At 33.2% G+C, this 20,169-nt stretch overlaps 3 protein-coding genes across 6 annotated transcripts; 2 read left to right on the top strand and 1 right to left on the bottom strand.

The window, feature by feature from the left end:
* The first annotated feature begins 8,613 nt into the window (after nt 1-8,613).
* On the top strand, nt 8,614-9,680 carry LOC124454271 (thyroxine 5-deiodinase-like). Its single transcript, XM_047005093.1, has 2 exons — nt 8,614-8,874; nt 9,353-9,680. Exons 1-2 carry the CDS (start codon nt 8,629-8,631, stop codon nt 9,632-9,634), a joined length of 528 nt encoding a protein of 175 aa, XP_046861049.1. The 5' UTR covers nt 8,614-8,628; the 3' UTR covers nt 9,635-9,680.
* A 1,575-nt stretch (nt 9,681-11,255) lies between these two features.
* On the bottom strand, nt 11,256-14,233 carry LOC124454272. Of its 4 annotated transcripts, none has more exons than XM_047005094.1 (5): nt 13,824-14,233; nt 13,379-13,542; nt 12,883-13,025; nt 11,822-12,004; nt 11,256-11,588 (listed from the first exon to the last, which is right to left on the bottom strand). In XM_047005094.1, exons 3-5 carry the CDS (start codon nt 12,971-12,973, stop codon nt 11,458-11,460), a joined length of 405 nt encoding a protein of 134 aa, XP_046861050.1. In that variant the 5' UTR covers nt 12,974-13,025; nt 13,379-13,542; nt 13,824-14,233; the 3' UTR covers nt 11,256-11,457. The 4 variants fall into 4 exon arrangements, with proteins under 4 accessions (XP_046861050.1, XP_046861053.1, XP_046861052.1 ...); XM_047005097.1 differs by having other exon boundaries at nt 12,889-13,025; XM_047005096.1 differs by having other exon boundaries at nt 13,487-13,542.
* LOC124454273 lies at nt 14,231-15,426 on the top strand. Its single transcript, XM_047005098.1, has 2 exons — nt 14,231-14,646; nt 15,035-15,426. The coding sequence occupies exons 1-2, from the start codon at nt 14,377-14,379 to the stop codon at nt 15,068-15,070; spliced, it is 306 nt and encodes a 101-aa protein (XP_046861054.1). The 5' UTR covers nt 14,231-14,376; the 3' UTR covers nt 15,071-15,426.
* Nucleotides 15,427-20,169: the final 4,743 nt, after the last annotated feature.

The raw sequence follows: 20,169 nt of genomic DNA, 5'->3' as shown, positions 1-20,169 counted from the left end.
CTTCTTCAAATATTTTGTTTTAGACAATTAAAAGGCATTTGCCATTTGTCAAAAATATTCTTGCAATATTGAATAATTGTAGCAGAAGAAACAAGAGACGAAAAATGTATCATTTGTTCTACATGCATTCCTTGCTTTTTAAAATGACTTCTGTATTGATGTTTGATGATGATTTGCCCCATTTCAATTTGTTGAATTATGTACCTCTCTTTCTTTATTATTTCCCTCAATCCTAAAGCTTAGTTTTAATGTCCAATCAAATATTCTTTATCACACATGCATTCAAGTTTTAGTTTACTATCATTCTCATGTAAAAACGTAAAACACTATGCAAATATTTTATTTATCTTAAGTGTCTATGATAGTTAAACACATTTTTTTGTTATCTCTATTTAGAACAAAAATACGAATGATGGTTGCTTCAAATATTTTTGATGTAGCTACGATTTTCTCTGGCGTATCAATGGAAATTTGATACAATATATTTCCAGACATTCATAAATATCAATTAGTAGAACTTTACCCTTTGTTGTGATCAATCAATTCGTTATTGTTTTCATCATAAGATGAATATAAAATGATAGAAAGATTTGCGAAACAGTAAAAGTTTTTTTAAGAATTTTAAATTAGTCAAATTAACAAATGGCAGCTATGTATACATGACGCATGGCTGCACTACTCTTAACTATAGAAAATGTTTAAAAAAGACATACAAAAATGTTTCATAATGCTTTAAGTATTTTAAAAGATAAAGATTATGTTAGATTATCTGTTGAATTACGAATAAGCATGACTATGATAAATGAAATGTATGGTCTTGATAAGGAAGTTTAATCCATAAGAGCTATTATTCTTAAATTATGTGATAGGCTCTGAATTTTAGGTTTTCTTTATGTTTTCCTTACTTACCATTGAAGAGGCAATTTGGCTATCAATGAAATTTCTCTTTTGAATTCTGACGAGTTGTTTTCTATTCTTCTCAAACAGCAGCTTAGAAAAAATGTAACTGAAGTAGAAACTGTCTTGTCCTAAAGTGCTAGTAATATTGGCTTCTTGAATTTTGATATCAACACAAGACAAGTACTTTTCTGTGGACGGGGACACAAATTTTGATGATTTTTAATTATATTTTGGATAAAGAGCCGTAATTGCAGAAATTTAGTGTAAGAAAAATATGCAACAAAATATTGTTTCAACAATTCCAAGAAATACCATTTACATTGAAAATAACAGACCAAATTATTTTAATTCCTTATAACAACACCCGGGAAAAATATGTTTATGATGACGTTATTCAAATTGGTCAACTATTTCAAGTGTCTCTATAAACTAAAAGAAAAATGTGCACTGCAGATGTTAGTTTCCGCTCATAGATAAGATACTATAAAGCCAAAAAAGGAGTATTGTCTATAAGCAACTTTTGTTCAATTTTATAGTTCATTATAATATGTTTTACCCTTTTTACTTAACCTAACATGAAACTTTCTAAAGTATATCAAATTCAAACAAGGCTAGTTTCTTAGGTAATTATCTTTATACATCCCATTTCACATGATTTTAATTTCTCATGTTTTAATGAATTTAGTTTATTTCAATGTATTCTTCTCTTCCTCTCTCAAAAAGCAGAAAATAAGGACAAAAAAGACACATTAATGGTTGCAGACCCCCATCCCCCTAAACATTTTCAGAGCAAAATTTTCGACTTACATTTTACATGATATACATGATATTCTGTTTACAACATCTGTCAGCCGTATAGAGAAGTTCGACTCTCATAATGATATAAGTTTTGAATTCAATGAAATTTATGAGCATTTCGACAGAATTGCTAAAGTAAAAAAACTTTAAATAACTAAATAGAGGAATTCAACTTTGAAGTATCAAAAAGTTTTAATTCTTCAAATATTTTGTTTCAGACAATTAAAAGGCATTTGCCATCTGTCAAAAATATTCTTGCAATATTGAATAATTGTAACAGAAGAAACAAGAGACGAAAAATGTATCATTTATTTTGCATGCATTCCTTGCTTTTTAAAATGACTTCTGTATTGATGTTTGATGATGATTTGCCCCATTTCAATTTGTTGAATTATGTACCTCTCTTTCTTTATCATTTCCCTCAATCCTAAAGCTTAGTTTTAATGTCCAATCAAATATTCTTTATCACACATGCATTCAAGTTTTAGTTTACTATCATTCTCATGTAAAAACGTAAAACACTTTGCAAATATTTTATTTATCTTAAATGTCTATGATAGTTAAACACATTTTTTTGTTATCTCTATTTAGAACAAAAATACGAATGATGGTTGCTTCAAATATTTTTGACGTAGCTACGATTTTCTCTGGCGTATCAATGGAAATATGATATAATATATTTCCAGACATTCATAAATATCAATTAGTAGAACTTTACCCTTTGTTGTGATCAATCAATTCGTTATTGTTTTCATCATAAAGATAAATATAAAATGATAAAAAGAATTGCGAAACAGTAAAAGTTTTGTAAGAATTTTAAGTTTGTCAAATTACCAAATGGCAGCTATGTATACATGACGCATGGCTGCGCTACTCTTAACTATAGAAAATGTTTAAAAAAGACATACAAAAATGTTTCATAATGCTTTAAGTATTTTAAAAGATAAAGATTGTATTAGATTATCTGTTGGATTACGTCTAAGCATGACTATGATAAATAAAATGTATGGTCTTGATAAGGAAGTTTATTCCCTAAGAGCTATTGTTCTTAAATTATGTGATAAGCTCTGAATTTCAGGTTTTCTTTATGTTTTCATTACTTACCATAGAAGAGGCAATTTGGCTATCAATGAAATTTCTCTTTTGAGTTCTGACGAGTTGTTTTCTATTCTTCTCAATTAGCAGCTTAGAAAAAATGTAACTGAAGTAGAAACTGTCTTGTCCTAAAGTGCTAGTAATATTGGCTTTTTGAATTTTGATATCAACACAAGACAAGTACTTTTCTGTGGACGGGGACACAAATTTTGATGATTTTTAATAATATTTTGGATAAAGAGCCATAATTACAGAAATTTAGTGTAAGAAAAAATATGCAATTAAAATATTGTTTCAAAAATTCCAAGAAATACCATTTACATTGAAAATAACAGACCAAATTATTTTAATTCCTTATAACAACACCCCGGGAAAAAATATGTTTATGATGACGTTATTCAAATTGGTCAACTATTTCAAGTGTCTCTATAAACTAAAAGAAAAATGTGCACTGCAGATGTTAGTTTCCGTTCATAGATAAAATACTATAAAGCAAAAAAGGAGTATTGTCTATAAGCAACTTTTGTTTAATTTTTATAGCTCATTATAGTATGATTTCCCCCCCTTTTTACTTAACCTAACATAAAACTTTCCAAAGTACATCAAATTCAAACAAGGTTAGTTTCTTAGGTAATTATCTCTATACATCACATTTCACATGATTTTAATTTCTAATGTTATTAACAAATTTAGTTCATTTCAACGTATTACTTCTCTTTCCTCTCTCAAGATTCGGAAAATAAGGACAAAAAAAGACAAATTAATGGTTGCGACCCCCCTCTCCTAAACATTTTCAGAGAATATTTACGACTTACATTTTCATAAGTTACAATCCTCATACAGGTAAGTGTTTTTTCGTTTTCACCGAATGTATAAAAGCAAAGTTTCTGCACATACTTTTTTATTTTTCTATCATAAATTTTGGCGTACTACTTATGTTTGTGTCTTATAATAATAATAATTAAACTTGTATAGCGCTCATATCAAAAATTTATGGCGCTTCACAATAAAAGAAAATAAATATCAAACTTAAATAAAAGCAGTAATAAAATGTCATTTTTCATTAAAGACCACGTAAAACCAAATGAAACAAAGTTTTTAAATAAATGGCTTTTCAGTTCTTTCTTGAAAGATTGAATTGAAGAACTTTTCCTAATTTGAAGTGGAAGATTATTCCACAGTTTGGGTCAAGCAACACTGAATGATCTGTCACCGTAGGTCACTAGACGAGATCTTTGTTCTTCTAGATACTCCATGGTTGTAGATCTGAGTGAACGTGACGTTTTTCTTGGTTTTATGACGTTAGCCAAGTATGGGGGAGCCATATCATGCAGGCACTTGTACACCATGAGCAATATCTTAAACATAATTCGGAAACGGACGGGAAGCCACTGCAATTTTATCAAAACTGGAGTGACATGATAAAATTTCCTCGCTTGCACTACTAATCTTGCCGCACTGTTCTGAATACACTAAAGTCTTTTCAGAGATATTTCGGGAGACCACAGTAGAGTGAGTTGCAATAGTCCGACATTATTAACATAATGTCAAGTTTAAGTTGTTTGGGCCCATTACTTGTGCAATATGTATAAATGTACATCATTAGATTATACTTTTGAACAATTTTTCTGAAAATAATAATGATTTTTCTACAATTCGTTTTTAAAAATATTACATTGTCATTGAATGCAAAAACGTTCTCTCAAATTTATTCAGTTTCTACAAAATAAAAACGCTTTCTGAAAAAAATCTGCAAAGAAATGTCTCTTTTGTTACGTTGCTTTTGAGTCAGATTGTGTGACAGGGAATATTTAATACTGATTGCAAAAAAATAAAAACACCTCTTCAAAAAATTCTTTTTAATTTTTAAATTATTCAACAGCTTAATTCCATTGACGTAATTTTATTAGCGTGCTTTAAATTTGCATTAAAATTCTCACGAAGACACGCGTATAATATTGTTCATTCTCTTCTTTGAGTCACGCAACGTCAACAAGAGTTGTGAATTTTTAGGTTTGAGAAGCCAGTTAGAGAAGTCATAGGACGTAGATGTGGCACTAATACGCCTTTTTAGAGATTGTACTTTATTCATCATGTTTCTAATAAATTTTGCTTCGTCAGGTATCAATGAACCCAATTTATTCATCTTTTATGCTTTAACATAGATCCAAAAATACTTTAGAAAATTCTTTATGCATGATGCCTTATAATATTTTTTTTGCATTTACGCAGCACAATAGAAACGCTTTACCTGCTGCTTTAATGTTTAAATTTTAAAAATTGCTTGTGTGGGAGAATAAACTAGTTTTTTCTTCCAGCAGCAGAAAAGCTGTTTTGTAAATTTCCAATTGACTATATTTACAATGTATGGATCTCTGCAAAGTAAGAAATTTCTTTATAATTTTGCTATTGTTCAACCGAATAGTTTGATATATTAAAGAGTTAAACTTTCACTAGTTGACAGAGGTCATTTAAATAAAATTGGAACTTTACTGAACTGATTAGCAAATAGTTCATGTTAAATCGATGCAGACAAATGAACCTGTAAAATTGTCTGAATGTTCTGTTTTAAGAGCATGATACACTACTTAAGTTGAAAAAGCTAGATGTCAACAAAGTACAATATTTCTGGCAATAAACACAGGAATGGACCAAGTGACCATTTTACACAAATTGTTATCGGTGGATAACTTCGCGAGTTTTTATTGAATTCACTCAAATACATGCTTAAAATAATCGCTGTATGTTCCTTTTTCAAATAAACTTTGATTGGTTAAATTTCGATACAATACAATGGCAAGAACTGCGAAAAACCTCATTTTTGTAATACAATCTACATATCTTTTGCCCTGTTGACGCCGCCATATTGAATAATCATGATGGCCCAACGCGCACACATATAATATGTACGTACCTATGACTACTACATCTATGGTAAAAATAGATATTTTAATATGGCGCAAAGCTCAAATTTAAACACGGTAAACAATTACAGACTTGTATTGTCATGTTATATCGCAAGCTAAGCAAAGAAGACAAAAAATTGAACATGCTTTGTATATTTTAACTGGTCTGAGGCAACGTATTTTAAAAATCTCTGTTGTAAAAGCACTTCTACTTTGTTTTGAAAAAATGCAGCAACCCTTATTCAACGTTGATTGTTATTCTTCCAATAATATTACACGACGCCTTTCCTTCATCGCGTTCCAGACTTTGTTGTGAGCAAAACGCGAGCGCCAAATTGTACTCGATAAAATTCAAAATTCAACGTTTGAAACAGGCCTTATTATGCGATGCCCGATGTTACTAAAAGATGTTAGATACAACCACATTTCACATAGTGATTAGCCGCTGACCGTGCGAGTACGGGCAGATTAAGAAAAAAGGTACGTATAGCGTACATATGGATTTAATTTTAAAAAGACAAAATACTATTAACAAGTCTTCAATTTACCTATTGATATTATTCTAATTGAGAGTCAAGCACAATCCTTAATTAACATATTCATAATCACTATGCATAAATTTATCGAGGAGATAAAATGAATTTAACTGAATGAAAATGAACTATTATTTTGAAAAATTTACGATAATGGTAAAACAGAGGGAAATGAGAGCAAAGATGAGCCTAACGTCCATGGTCCTAGCTTTATACTGTTCGATCACTAATGTTTTACTTCTATTCTCCTACTACCTCCACCGTCTTTATACCGGCTGATCTTTAATGTAATAATTCTACTCTCATCTGTCGAAAATCATTTGACTAAGAAACACACAACTTCAATAAAATTTTTTATATATTCATAAATATACCAAATAATAATTGAAAACCATATTTAGGGTTGATACAGTATGAAAAAAATCGTATACAGTCAAGAAACTTATACACTTCTCAAAAGCCAAGACCTCTTGGTATGTGAAGACACATTTACGACCTTTCGTTAGCGGAGGTGAATACCAAAACAACTTTCACAAACAACATTATAAACTGTTGTAAGCGGTTGCACTTGATCTAATTTCAGTCAAATTAGTAATTATCCCGACTAATTGACATATTATGGTATATAAATAGATGTTGTTTTGTAATGCATGTAAATTCTTTCGTCTCCTTCATTTTTTTTCATGAACCACTATAGTTTCTTCTCCAGGTTTGCGCATTTATGTTCCTCAAAGAAAATTTTTTCATGTCATGTGAACTTTAAGCATTGTGTCTGTACAATGACAATATACATGATGAATTTGTTATATGATAACGTCTATGGACTCAAAACGTTTAACTGTACAGATGTTGGACTTCTCAGTCGTTATCAAGCATATAATCATATTTCAAAACATTGTAAAAACAGTCATATTTAAAAAATTTTTTATAATTATGCAAAAATTAACAAACATCTCATAAGCTGACACCTCCGACAACAGAACACCAAGTCTTGGTCTCAAGGGTGTCCTTTTACGGTAAGTTCGATTGCATTCATTGAATATAAAATGCTTTAAAACGTCTATGCCTATATAGAGTAAAGAATGTTCTGAATTTTCTTCCTTGATGTTTTCCATCGTTACAAACATTTGCTGGCACGGATGAAACTATCAAACACAATAGTGGTCATTTTACGAGCGTGATTAACACTATCGTATCTACGTCATTCGCATTGAATATTAAAGTTTATTACATGTTATTTTGCTATGACATGATTTCTTTGCACGAAATTTTCAAAACATGTCTCGCATACATTTTACTTTTCTTTCAAGGATTAGGCATGGAAATTTTTTGTGAGAGAAAATTTCTGGTTGTTGGTCCGTTATTCATGTGTATTCAGTTATTCCTGGCATTTGAAATGTCCCATGAAAACAGAGAACAGGAAATATTATACCGTGATTTTACGCTTTTAAAAGAATAAAATGCAAATTAAGAACTTTCAAATACACTAAATGAATGAATCGAAATCTTCCCAGTCACATAGACTTCAAGCAAGACAGACATGAAAGGTGAAAGCATGTACAGGATCGCAGTTAAATGTTGGGTTACCGTTGAAGTAACAGTCATTTTGCTATTTGTAGCATATTTTATTATATTCCAGGTGAGAAACCTACGTTGTTTATATGTCACGCCTTAACCATAACAATCATTCGTTTCTTCGGTCATTTTTTCCTGTAATGCAGGCAAATAAGCTCAAGCTAAAATTTACAAACCTTACAGATGTAAAATTTTATAAACTAAATATACAGATAGCAGAAGTAAAAAGCTTGTAAGCTCTGTAAATGGGGCCTAAAATTTAGACCTCGCAGAACAATGGTCAAGCTAGTAACGGTAGATCAAATTGCTTTTACAAGTTCACATAAAATTTCGGAATTCGTAGTTTAAAATGGCATATACATTATGGATACTCGTATATAGATATAAATGTAATACAATCTTATGTTAGACAGCTAGTTCATACGAATTTTGGGCAACATAAAATTTTGTGTGCATTTGGACTGTTCTTAAATTTAAATGTGGGCTTTGTGCTGCTTGTCCAATCAACCATAAAACTCTTTTCTAATCACACACATATTGTCTTGATAAACAAGTACGTCCTTTCACACAACAAAAAAGCCTTATAATGGTGCACTAACTCTCACACCAATATATGGCATCTCTTTCTTTTTTCTGTCAAAATGATCATGATTAATGTTTTATGATTTTCATGAATAACTAGGTTTAGGGTTTGTGCTCGAGAATGGTATGAGAAAAGTGACGGGATTAAATATCCCTAAAACCAACTACTGGGAAACATTTCTTGGATGGGAAATGTTTAAGTCAGTTTGAAATCAAGAGTTGTCGATATTACAAAGGAAATGCGAAACGGACTGGAGGCACAAAATGTTCCCTTGGTAACACCCGATGGAAAGAAATGTGTGCGTTTACTTGATTTACTTCAAGCTGAGAGAGCATTAGTCGTGTACTTTGGCAGTTGTAGTTGCCCAGTGTTTATGAATAAACTGAAAGAATTTGGTGTTCTAGCTCAAGACTTTTCAGATATCGTGGATTTTGTCGTTGTATATATTGAAGAAGCTCATCCAATTGATGGATGGTCTTTCAAGGTAAATTCTTTTATTTCTTCAACATAATTTTGAATTGATGAAAATCGTAGAGTTATATTATAGCTACGTTATTCATTATGAAGAATAGTTTTCCAGTATAACATGAATGAAACGGCTACAGCAATTTCGTGATTTATAAAACATTCTTTGTATAACCATAATAATAATAACGAAGCATATAAATTTCATCAGGTAAAAATCTTTTGCAAACACTCATAACATTTTAGTAGGCTATATAGCCAGACAATATGTTCTGCTGACATAATAATAGCTTTTTTATCTTACTGATAAAATGGGACCTTTTCAAAGGCAGAAATAGTGAACTTCTGTTGAACTATACTTTCATTAGGCAAAAACAAAGATGTTGTTTGAAAAAGAATCGTCCCTTTCATTATTTGACAATCTTTTGTGTATAGAAAAACATGTCTTAAGATTTCTTGATAAAGTCATGAAGGAAGCTAATTTCACTTCATTTTAGAATAACTTTATCAAAGTACGAAAGCATCGAAATCAATATGAAAGATGCAAAGCCGCGCAAAAGCTACAAGAACTCAATCTTCCATGTCAAATAATGGTAGATACAATGGACGACAATGCAAATGTGGCCTATGGAGCGTTGCCTGAGAGACTCTACGCCATCGAAGAAGGTAAAGTCGCATACGTGGGCGGACAGGGACCAATGAATTCATCAATGAAAGCAGCACGTGACTGGCTAGAGTCATATCGCGAGAAAAACACATTTAGAAGATGGACAATCTAACCCAGCGAGCAAGAACTGTACAGAATGCAAACTTCGTATAATGACATTTTGACACATTTTGGCTTGGAGGCTGAGACTGTTGTTTCTTTATCCCAGAACATTTTTTAAACGATTGACAATGCCCTAATGTATGATGTTGTACAGATATGGAAAAACATTATTCAAAAGTGAGATTGTTATAAAGATGCGTCGACAAAGAAACTTTGAAAACTTATACACACACATGCACATTTTTCTTGTAACTTACAAAAGCTTAAAAATACAAGATAATGAAGGGTTTCTATGCTTTTAGTATATCTAAAGGTGGATCATGAATTCAATTGAAATGAATCGACTGTTAGGAGCAACCAAAGTAGAACATGCATATATGAATATTTGCCCCTTCCCCCTCCCCCCAATTATCGAGCTTGCGCAGCCTCTGAGTAGTTACGTAGTTTACGATTTATGTTTACAATACAAAACACAAAACTATAAACATTGATATGAGTATTTCTGGAACAAAAAATTATTGATGTCAAGTCAAAATGGAGGGCAAATATACCCCGTCCAGTATAAAATAAAGCTATGCTTGCAGTGATGAACGAATGCTTTATCGTAACATGTTCAAAGTTCGTCATTTACATGAAGCAGACATTCCAAAATGATATTTTCTCGTAGACGTTGCTGACACGAACTAAGTGCAAGAACAGGGCGTTTTTGTATTCGCACATCAAGGTTACCATAGAAACCAAACGAAACCACAAACGACTTGTGTTGCTAATGACCAGGTCTGAAAGATTAACGTGCGACATACGTATAAAGGACCTAGGTTTCTGCCGTTTATAAAAAAGATCACTGGAGAGTTTTGGTCAAAACAGGCAACCGAGGCAATTGAAATCTATCGCAAATACCAGTTTTCGCATGTCAATACTTGGGCATCAATTAAGGTTAATGGCAAAAGTTTTAAATCGTAGGATGTACATGCAAACCTGCCACTTTTAAATTATTTTATAGACAATAGTGATTAAATTTAGAATGGATAAGTTTAAGGAGCCAGTATTGAAAGCCATATAATTGTATTACGTATTGTATACAAAAAGGAATCAGAAATAAGTTTGAAAAAAGTAGAAACATTTTTATGAGGTACAGTGAACGCTCTTGAGGGCATTTGCGTGAAAGTTATATACTCTTGATATTTAATGTGCAAGAGAGAACCAATAATTTAAATATGCAAATGTCAATGGTTGGCTACAAGCGCAAGCCAAAAACTAAGTTTCAAACGACTTTCTCTCCCTTACAATTTATAATAGTCCGTATAATTTCGCCATTCAACTCTAAAAAAAACTGCTCAATTTTCTTATTTTATATAGGAAGACGTTATAGCTTATAATACAAATTTACATTCTGTTGTTAATAATATTTAACCACGGTCAGATGTCCCACAACAGTCACAAATGACATTTGACGTATATATATGTTTGTAGATGTAGATCACCCATGACAATAAAGTCCTAAGGACTGTTCGTGTTGATGTTGACTGACGTTTCGACAACCGTAGCGGTAGTCATCTTCAGAGTTCCCCGGTTCAAACCATTCACTTTAAGACATATATAGTTGAACTTCATTCCAACACCACTTAGTAAAAGAAAAATTATTCAGTGGATAAGAAGAATCTAGACAAATTACTGAATTATACGTCCAAAGCCAAGAATCAATGTTGAATGTCGTGGAATGGTATTGGTAATGTCGAAAGATCAATGCTACTCCAAAAGCGAACTTGCTAGTGAAGTGGGTTACAGCTAAAGAAATGTCAGTGACTATGTAGCGAGTAAGAACTGTAGAAACTATGGTGAATAAAATGTGGAAATTTTCCCTTCATTTTTCGAATGTTCAAAGTTCTCTTTCGAAGAATTTATAGGTGATGACTTTTTCTCCTTTGTACCATCAACAGGGGTGCATTTGTAGTCGGATGACTCTTTTTAAAACAAATGTGTATCAAAAATTTGTTATTATAAGCACTTGTCAGAAGAAAAACTAATAAGAATAACACAAAAGACAAGCTGCAAGCAAATGCAATTACGTATGTATCAAACTGTTTTGATATTTTGATTGTATAATCATGCCAACTGCATTTTGGTTATTTCATTATATGCAAATAGGACACTTGAAATCAATGACAATTTTTATAAATACAAAAATAAAGCCTACCGGAAAACATATGACTCCCACCAGACATTTTCTTGCCGTTCTTCAGGTTCACAATTTTCTCTTCATTGGAATCACTTTCGACATCATTGTCATGAATCTTGTTCACTTTAGCACTACTCTTATCGCAGGTGTCACGTGCATCGCAGGTGTCACGTGCATCGCAGGTGTCGCGTGCATCATCATCTTAATTAGATTATATGAGTAAGAGAGCAATCAGCATTATATGTACATGGTACTGCATCTTACATAATAATGATTATGTATTTTCATTTTGAATCACACACTACAATACCATGCAAAAAGTCAATTAGAAAGTTCATCACACCATTAAAAGTAGTACTACATGCAACACATCACTATCTTCATAGGTACATCACTATCTTCATATGTACATCACTATCTTCGTCCATACATCACCACCTTCATAAATCCCCACTCCACCTTTATGTATCCCCACCCTACCTTCATACATCCCCACCATCATACATCCAAACCTTGATGCATCCACAGATTGATACATCCTTAACTTTATAAATACCCACCCTTATACATACACACCTTCATCCATACATACCTTCATCCATACACACCTTCATATGTCCGCACTTTTAAACATTCCTAATTTTAAGGCTACCCAGTTATAACTGTGATTGATGGATATATGCTACTATGTGCCTAAATTCAACAGTTAAATTCAGACCACTAAGAGTGGTGACTAGTTTATAAAACTCTGAGAAAATCCTTCTCTGTCCTCATTTAGGACAGTATAACAAAGTTGTCATTTTCAAAACTTGTGCTTTTGACTGATTACTCTGTAAACATTATGAGTTTAAAATTAAGGGCTTTGTGATGGGGAAAAAGAGTCTTACTAAAAATGTGAATTTGAGGTCAATGTAAGACAGCATTATATAATGCTTAACAATGAAAAACTTTAAAAATTCTAAAATCATTGTTTGAATTGGATTTACTTCATTACTGCGTAGATTAGGGCAGCTTCCCAACCTTTTTTCCTCTTTCATGATGTAATCACTTTTCACAGTTTCATTTATAATTTTACATACCGATACCTTCACTATTTATTTTGATATGACTGCTTTCATTTTGTCCAACATCATTATCCTTTCTGTCATAAGGTGTATTCATTAGTGACATTTCAATTGCTTTTTCTATATCTCTTTGGTACAACTTTTCACGGACGGAAGGCCTTACAATAGAAAAAAAATCTCATGACGTTGTTGTATCACACATTGAAGAAATTAGTGTGTACATTTGATTACACAAGGCAAAACAAAGGCTTATAAAGGATTAGAGATCTACTATAATATCTGTGTAAAACAGCACGATGCTGTATATATTTATTGCATATCTACCAAATTAATAATCTCAACTTTTTCACAATAAAATAATGTAAAATGTTTAATAGTGCACTAGATCAATCATGCAGCCAGTAAATAATTGTGGGGACTACATTCACATTTGTTGCATCAGTATTTTTTTGAACAGTGTCAATGTAGGTACATGTAAACTGATATAATATAAAATGTACCCTTCTCCTACCTATGTAAACCAGAGTGTATAACCACATACTTTACTGTAAAACAGAGCAATTATAATTTTCATTAATAGCTACGTAGCTATGAGATCACTGTATGTACAATACATTACCATCACTTTCACAATTGGAGCTTATATCAGTGTAATTAACAATTTTTCTCCCTTTCCTACAAGAGATGATGGTGAAAAATAAAACATGAGTAAAGCTAAATGCTTGTAGATGTAGATCTTCAAGGTTAGAGCAGTCCTGAAAACGACTGTTGGTGTTGTTAATGATTGACATTTTGACATAATAGGCAATAAAAATTATAAATTCTAATATTAAAATCATCCCTGCTTTATTAATCACCAATATTGTCAACCAACAGTAAAACATGTTTCACCCATATGCCATACCATAGTAGTGATAGTAAATATTTGAATCAAGTGAAAATTTTAGAATTCTTACCTTTTAGATTTTCGCTTAAAGGTCATCTTTAATGCATATTTACAAAATTAAAAATTATGCTATCAGAGAAAATACTAATGAAGTTAGGATTCAAGTTTAACTTCTCGTGGTTTTAACATGATTTTCATTATGTAGTTGAATAATCTTATAAAGTTTCGCGCCTTGGCGTCATTACACTGGATCATATCCATCAGGTGGTCATTTGTCACATTGACACAAACAATAACAACATTTCTCTTGATTTCAACCCTCCGTTTTCAATTTTTGCGTTGACTTTATCAAACTCTGATCGAATATAAGCATGAACGAAAATTGTAGCAGATTTTCATTCCTAAATCCTAATGTGTATCAAATGTGGTTTGATCTTTAACTTATCAACGTTTTCAGGGTGGGCGAACTACGTAATTTTCAATTTTAACAATTATCATTCCTCGCTTTGTTTCATTCACAGCGTGTTTCTATTTTCATTCTAATTAATTGACATTTGCCTCATTTGTTACGATTGCAAACTTGACAAAACAAAGGAACTCTTTATTCAGAGTTTTTCTTTTCTATGGAGGGTTCTAGTGCACTCGAAACAACAAACCTTTCACTCGCAAATGCCAACGAGCAATTTTCTTCCCAGACCAATATTTTGGCAAATATAGACGAGGAATCTACACGTAAACCTGGTAGAAACGCTATTGTTGCTTCGGATTCTCCTTTAGGAACATTAGATCGAATGTTAGACCGAAATACATCAAAATCTGACGAAATGAAAAACTCTAATGATCAAACGGGTGAATTTGAAAGATTTGAGAACGTCGAACTTGAAAAGGAAGAGGTTAAAACTGTAATTTTTTAAAGGTTTATTTTTCAATCAATCATAAATCTAAAAGTCCACTCTGTCAAAATGTTGTTTTTGGATATAACTATTAAGAAATTAAGTTTTCTGAAAGTTACAATTCAGCACAAATGCATTTAGTTGTCTTCTTTCATTTTCATTATATTCTACTCATTTTTGTTTCAGTGCATTTCAAACAACTGCTCATTTTTGAAATCAGCCAAAATGTAAAATTAGCTTGATGCAGGAAAAATTAATCCCCAAGAATGCATAAATGCAATTGAAATAAATTTCATGCTTGAAATTTGCAATAAACAGCATCAGCAATTTGTGTGTGAAATTTGTAGGTGTTATTTTACAACTTTCACCATTCCTTTTCACCATTTAGCGAACAGCCATTTCCTTTTATTCAGAAACATCATGAACCCAAAAAGATGTACGCCAAAATGTGGCCAATGTATAGAAAAGTACGTCCGATTAAAACATATGCAAATGGCGCCAACTTCCGCCTTCAATTTTCACTTAAAAATAACGTACATTTCAGTTGTATGAAATTGCCTACCAAGTACCTACAATCCTAAATAATGGCAAATTTTGGCAAAAGCATTCAAATTTAACTGTATTATAATTCGTATTTAAGAACATTTACTAACAGTATAATGCTACAGCAATGACTTGTCAAAAAGTTTTCCATATCAATATAGACATTAGAACATCTCTGAACAATGAAATTACTACTCATAATGAGCATAACATTTTAAAAATATAAATTTAAAGCAATGTCAGCATAGCGAAAGTTGATGCAAGAACTAGCTCTGGAGCCTTCTTCTGTTTCCACTGTGCCACGAGTGAGCACAACTTACTGAACTGTGCATTTCCGGTATGAAACTTACATACTCTGCAGGGTGCAGGGTGACTGCGACGATTAGAAAATTGGCATTAACAAAGATTTCATGTGATGGATTAAAGACAACAAATTTGACTGATCGATATCAGAAAAAATGCATGAACTGTAACCCTGCAAGTTAACATATATTTATAATTTGTATGAATATTGCTATTTTCTGAGATGGCTATGAAGTTTGTGGACACTGTTTCAAGAGTTTTATGATGTAAATTTACAGTTTGATCATGCGTATCTACAGTGTGTTACTGTCTCAACGAGAGAGAGAGAGCGTTTCACCAGTAAGGTTGCATCAACTGAACACATGTAGACCAGACTACAGTGTGTTACTGTCTCAACGAGAGAGAGAGCGTTTCACCAGTAAGGTTGCATCAACTGAACACATGTAGACCAGACTACAGTGTGTTACTGTCTCAACGAGAGAGAGCGTTTCACACGTAAAGTTGCATCAACTGAACACATGTAGACCAGACTACAGTGTGTTACTGTCTCAACGAGAGAGAGCGTTTCACACGTAAAGTTGCATCAACTGAACACATGTAGACCAGACTACAGTGTGTTACTGTCTCAACGAGAGAGTGAGTGTTTCACCAGTAAGGTTGCATCAACTGAACACATGTAGACCAGACTACAGTGTGTTACTGTCTCAACGAGAGAGAGAGCGTTTCACCAGTAAGGTTGCATCAACTGAACACATGTAGACCAGACTACAGTGTGTTACTGTCTCAACGAGAGAGAGCGTTTCACACGTAAAGTTGCATCAACTGAACACATGTAGACCAGACTACAGTGTGTTACTGTCTCAACGAGAGAGAGAGCGTTTCACACGTAAAGTTGCATCAACTGAACACATGTAGACCAGACTACAGTGTGTTACTGTCTCAACGAGAGAGAGCGTTTCACCAGTAAGGTTGCATCAACTGAACACATGTAGACCAGACTACAGTGTGTTACTGTCTCAACGAGAGAGCGTTTCACACGTAAAGTTGCATCAACTGAACACATGTAGACCAGACTACAGTGTGTTACTGTCTCAACGAGAGAGCGTTTCACCAGTAAGGTTGCATCAACTGAACACATGTAGACCAGACTACAGTGTGTTACTGTCTCAACGAGAGAGAGCGTTTCACCAGTAAGGTTGCATCAACTGAACACATGTAGACCAGACTACAGTGTGTTACTGTCTCAACGAGAGAGAGAGCGTTTCACACGTAAAGTTGCATCAACTGAACACATGTAGACCAGACTACAGTGTGTTACTGTCTCAACGAGAGAGAGCGTTTCACACGTAAAGTTGCATCAACTGAACACATGTAGACCAGACTACAGTGTGTCACTGTCTCAACGAGAGAGAAAGCGTTTCACACATAAAGTTGCATCAACTGAACACATGTAGACCAGACTACAGTGTGTTACTGTCTCAACGAGAGAGAGAGCGTTTCACACATAAAGTTGCATCAACTGAACACATGTAGACCAGACTACAGTGTGTTACTGTCTCAACGAGAGAGAGCGTTTCACACGTAAAGTTGCATCAACTGAACACATGTAGACCAGACTACAGTGTGTTACTGTCTCAACAAGAGAGAAAGCGTTTCACACGTAAAGTTGCATCAACTGAACACATGTAGACCAGACTACAGTGTGTTACTGTCTCAACGAGAGAGCGTTTCACCAGTAAGGTTGCATCAACTGAACACATGTAGACCAGACTACAGTGTGTTACTGTCTTAACGAGAGAGAGAGCGTTTCACACGTAAAGTTGCATCAACTGAACACATCTAGACCAGACTACAGTGTGTTACTGTCTCAACGAGAGAGAAAGCGTTTCACACGTAAAGTTGCATCAACTGAACACATGTAGACCAGACTGCAGTGTGTTACTGTCTCAACGAGAGAGAGAGCGTTTCACAAGTAAAGTTGCATCAACTGAACACATGTAGACCAGACTAACAAAGGTCATTGCGAAAAAATGAACAAGAGATCTAGATCGATTCCTACATTCTGCCGATTAACTCTTTTTCAGTTGTCTAGAGTACATAATCTATATAATCAAAATATTTTATTGAAAATTAGATAACTAAAAGCCCCTTTATATATTTTCTTAACTGTCATATTTTAGAAATCCGGTTCTGTAAATACCATTCCTAGCAGCTAATTTTGATGACTAACAAACGCATCGAGTGATATCTTCACGAAAAATTGCAGAAACTTAAGAGTAGAAATAGAAATTACCTGTGCACTTGCATAATTATTGTATTAATGAGTCTAATGAGTCAGATTTTTGCATTTACAGTTTATGAAGGCATTCTACTTCTCGCCTAACAATTCGATTCTTAGCGTTTCCAGTGTGAAGAATATCGCTCGTAAACATTGCCTGATACGAAAATATTCTTAATTATTAAAATATTCTTAAAAATTTTAATAAGATTACCAACTTAACTATGAATTGCAAGTAAAAACGTCATAATTATAAATAAGTCAAATACGGTATTGCAAATATCAAACTTCTTATTTTCAAAGTTTTAAAGACATGAAGAGTGATCAGTTTATTGTCTACATGGAACGGTTTATGCTCGTCATCATACATTAACGTTTTCATAACACGTCATTTCATCATGTTGATGAAGACAAGTCGACAAACCAAAGCTTACAGCAATATATCTTTGGCACGTGCTCTTGTGATATTTACTTTAATGAAGGTTAAAATGTTCATGGCGCAACTTTCAATGATTAAGGTGATGCATTTTGACACATACATACCTCCGTGTGTGTATGTGTGTATTTATATATTTTTCAATAAGTATCTTTAATGAACTTTAATGAACTTTAATGACTAACGATAGGTACTCCCTATAGGGCTTTTCAGTAGCTATTTACAAAATTACATATACATATTTGTCTTATAAATGTATGTAAAAAAGATTATTATTAAAAGGATTTTAAAGATAAAAGTAACATTACAAGATGGAACTACAAAAGATCTTTTAAAGCTTTCTTAAAAGAATCAAGAGACTTGGAATTTTTCACATCTTTGTCTAAATTGTTCCACAATTTGACTGCCCTATATGAAAATGTGCGTTGGCCCGTTGATGTTTTGAACCTCGGAATTTGAAATAGGTCTCTATTACGGGTGGCCCGATCGTGAGGACTCTTATGGAACTATAGTTATAATAATTAAGTCAAGGTTTTCCCCGAGTATTCAATGATTATAATGTCTGCTATTTTTGCTGAGTTATCATTGTGACATAAACACATGAAATGTGCTGAGGTGCTGACATACATTCAGTGGAGTTTCCATGCAAAAAGTTCAGGTACAGTAACAGTACAGTGTGAGGTACAACGTTCAGTAGTATGATCTTTCTCATGTCAACGTTTGTACTAATGATTGTCATATACAATACTTATTTTATAAGGTGTTTTAATTAATTTACAAGAAACATTCAAAATTTTGAAATTCTCCGACATTTTTAATGAAATAATCCGTGCGCCATCCTCACAACTAATGCATATATAGTCGCTCTCGTATGCTGCTTACCCCCTCCATGCTGAAAGCAAGAAAGCGCGGGCTTACTTTAACATTTGCATATTTGGTCAGCGGTCGATAAAAAAATTGAAACAGCAAATATCTTGTACGTATCATAGAGCACCTTTCAAAACGCAATAAAATATTAGAAAATTGAATCGAATAAATTATTTTTAGAATAAAAAGTACTTGCGTTTTTCTATGCACTAGCTACGTATTTTATAGAAAGATCTAGGCGTTAAAGAAACAAAATTTAAATTAGACAGTTGTACATGATAATACATCGACATGAACTTTTTTGGCAGGGCATTCAACAATTCCGCATGCTGTAGAAGTGGGGCGGCGCTTGCGGGAGGTGCCCCCCTTCTACCTTTAAAATGGGTAATTTTAAAAGGGCACTATTTACAAAAACGTCAAGAGAGCCACCCATCTGATACATTTAGTTCTCCAGCACTGAGTGTTCCCATGTGTTTGGAGCAATATTCCCATCGCACATTTGAGAAATATTAAGTAGTTTTATTAAATATCAACAGGAGAGTAGCGTTACAAGTACTATTTGCAAAAGTATGAAAGCTAAATCCTCTCAAATGCCAAATTGCAGCGCTATAATCTCTCATGGAAAGGAAGCTGTAAAAATTTGTAAACGACAAAGTCAAAATATCGATGATATTCCTTGTTTTCATATAGGAATTTTAAAGAAATTGTGCCCCTCCAGAACAGGAGTAATTAACACCACATTATCACTTGTTCTTCGTTCTCAAACGAATTTCTCAAGAAATATTGTTTGCTCGTATTCAAAAGTGATAAGAAACTTTAGCAATCGGCTGACAACACAGAAAGCGTAAATCCTAAGTAGAGCATTTAGCTTCCCTGTACAGCGGTGGAGTTGTGCAAATTTTGTAAGATTTTCGTTAATATCATGAGCTTCTTTCGTAATTTCTAATGCGTCTTCTTAAGACCCTTTCCAAAATATAAATGGGGGACAGTTGAAAACTCTGGACCAGGTGCAGCCCTCGACCTTTGGTCACGGGCTTGCACTGATCTGCTCTCAAGTTCTCTCAAAGGTCTCCTCGGTTTGCAAAAGCCTGTGCAA

The sequence above is a fragment of the Xenia sp. Carnegie-2017 genome, unplaced genomic scaffold, assembly GCF_021976095.1.
Source record: "Xenia sp. Carnegie-2017 unplaced genomic scaffold, XeniaSp_v1 HiC_scaffold_3, whole genome shotgun sequence".
In the NCBI taxonomy this organism is placed as follows: domain Eukaryota; kingdom Metazoa; phylum Cnidaria; class Anthozoa; order Malacalcyonacea; family Xeniidae; genus Xenia; species Xenia sp. Carnegie-2017.
Note: the sequence above shows the minus strand (reverse complement) of the source record. Positions and strands in the feature narration are given on the sequence as shown.

What these genes read in the sequence shown, in the direction of transcription:
- LOC124454273 (XM_047005098.1), top strand. Translation starts at nt 14,377, where the DNA reads ATGGAGGGTTCTAGTGCACTCGAAACAACAAACCTTTCACTCGCAAAT. An exon ending in TCGAACTTGAAAAGGAAGAG is followed by an intron (nt 14,647 to 15,034) that starts GTTAAAACTGTA and finishes TTCACCATTTAG; the next exon opens with CGAACAGCCATTTCCTTTTA.
- LOC124454271 (XM_047005093.1), top strand. Translation starts at nt 8,629, where the DNA reads ATGCGAAACGGACTGGAGGCACAAAATGTTCCCTTGGTAACACCCGAT. An exon ending in TTGATGGATGGTCTTTCAAG is followed by an intron (nt 8,875 to 9,352) that starts GTAAATTCTTTT and finishes ACTTCATTTTAG; the next exon opens with AATAACTTTATCAAAGTACG.
- LOC124454272 (XM_047005094.1), bottom strand. Translation starts at nt 12,973, where the DNA reads ATGTCACTAATGAATACACCTTATGACAGAAAGGATAATGATGTTGGA. An exon ending in AATAAATAGTGAAGGTATCG is followed by an intron (nt 12,005 to 12,882) that starts GTATGTAAAATT and finishes AATCTAATTAAG; the next exon opens with ATGATGATGCACGCGACACC. An exon ending in TGGGAGTCATATGTTTTCCG is followed by an intron (nt 11,589 to 11,821) that starts GTAGGCTTTATT and finishes TGTTTTAAAAAG; the next exon opens with AGTCATCCGACTACAAATGC.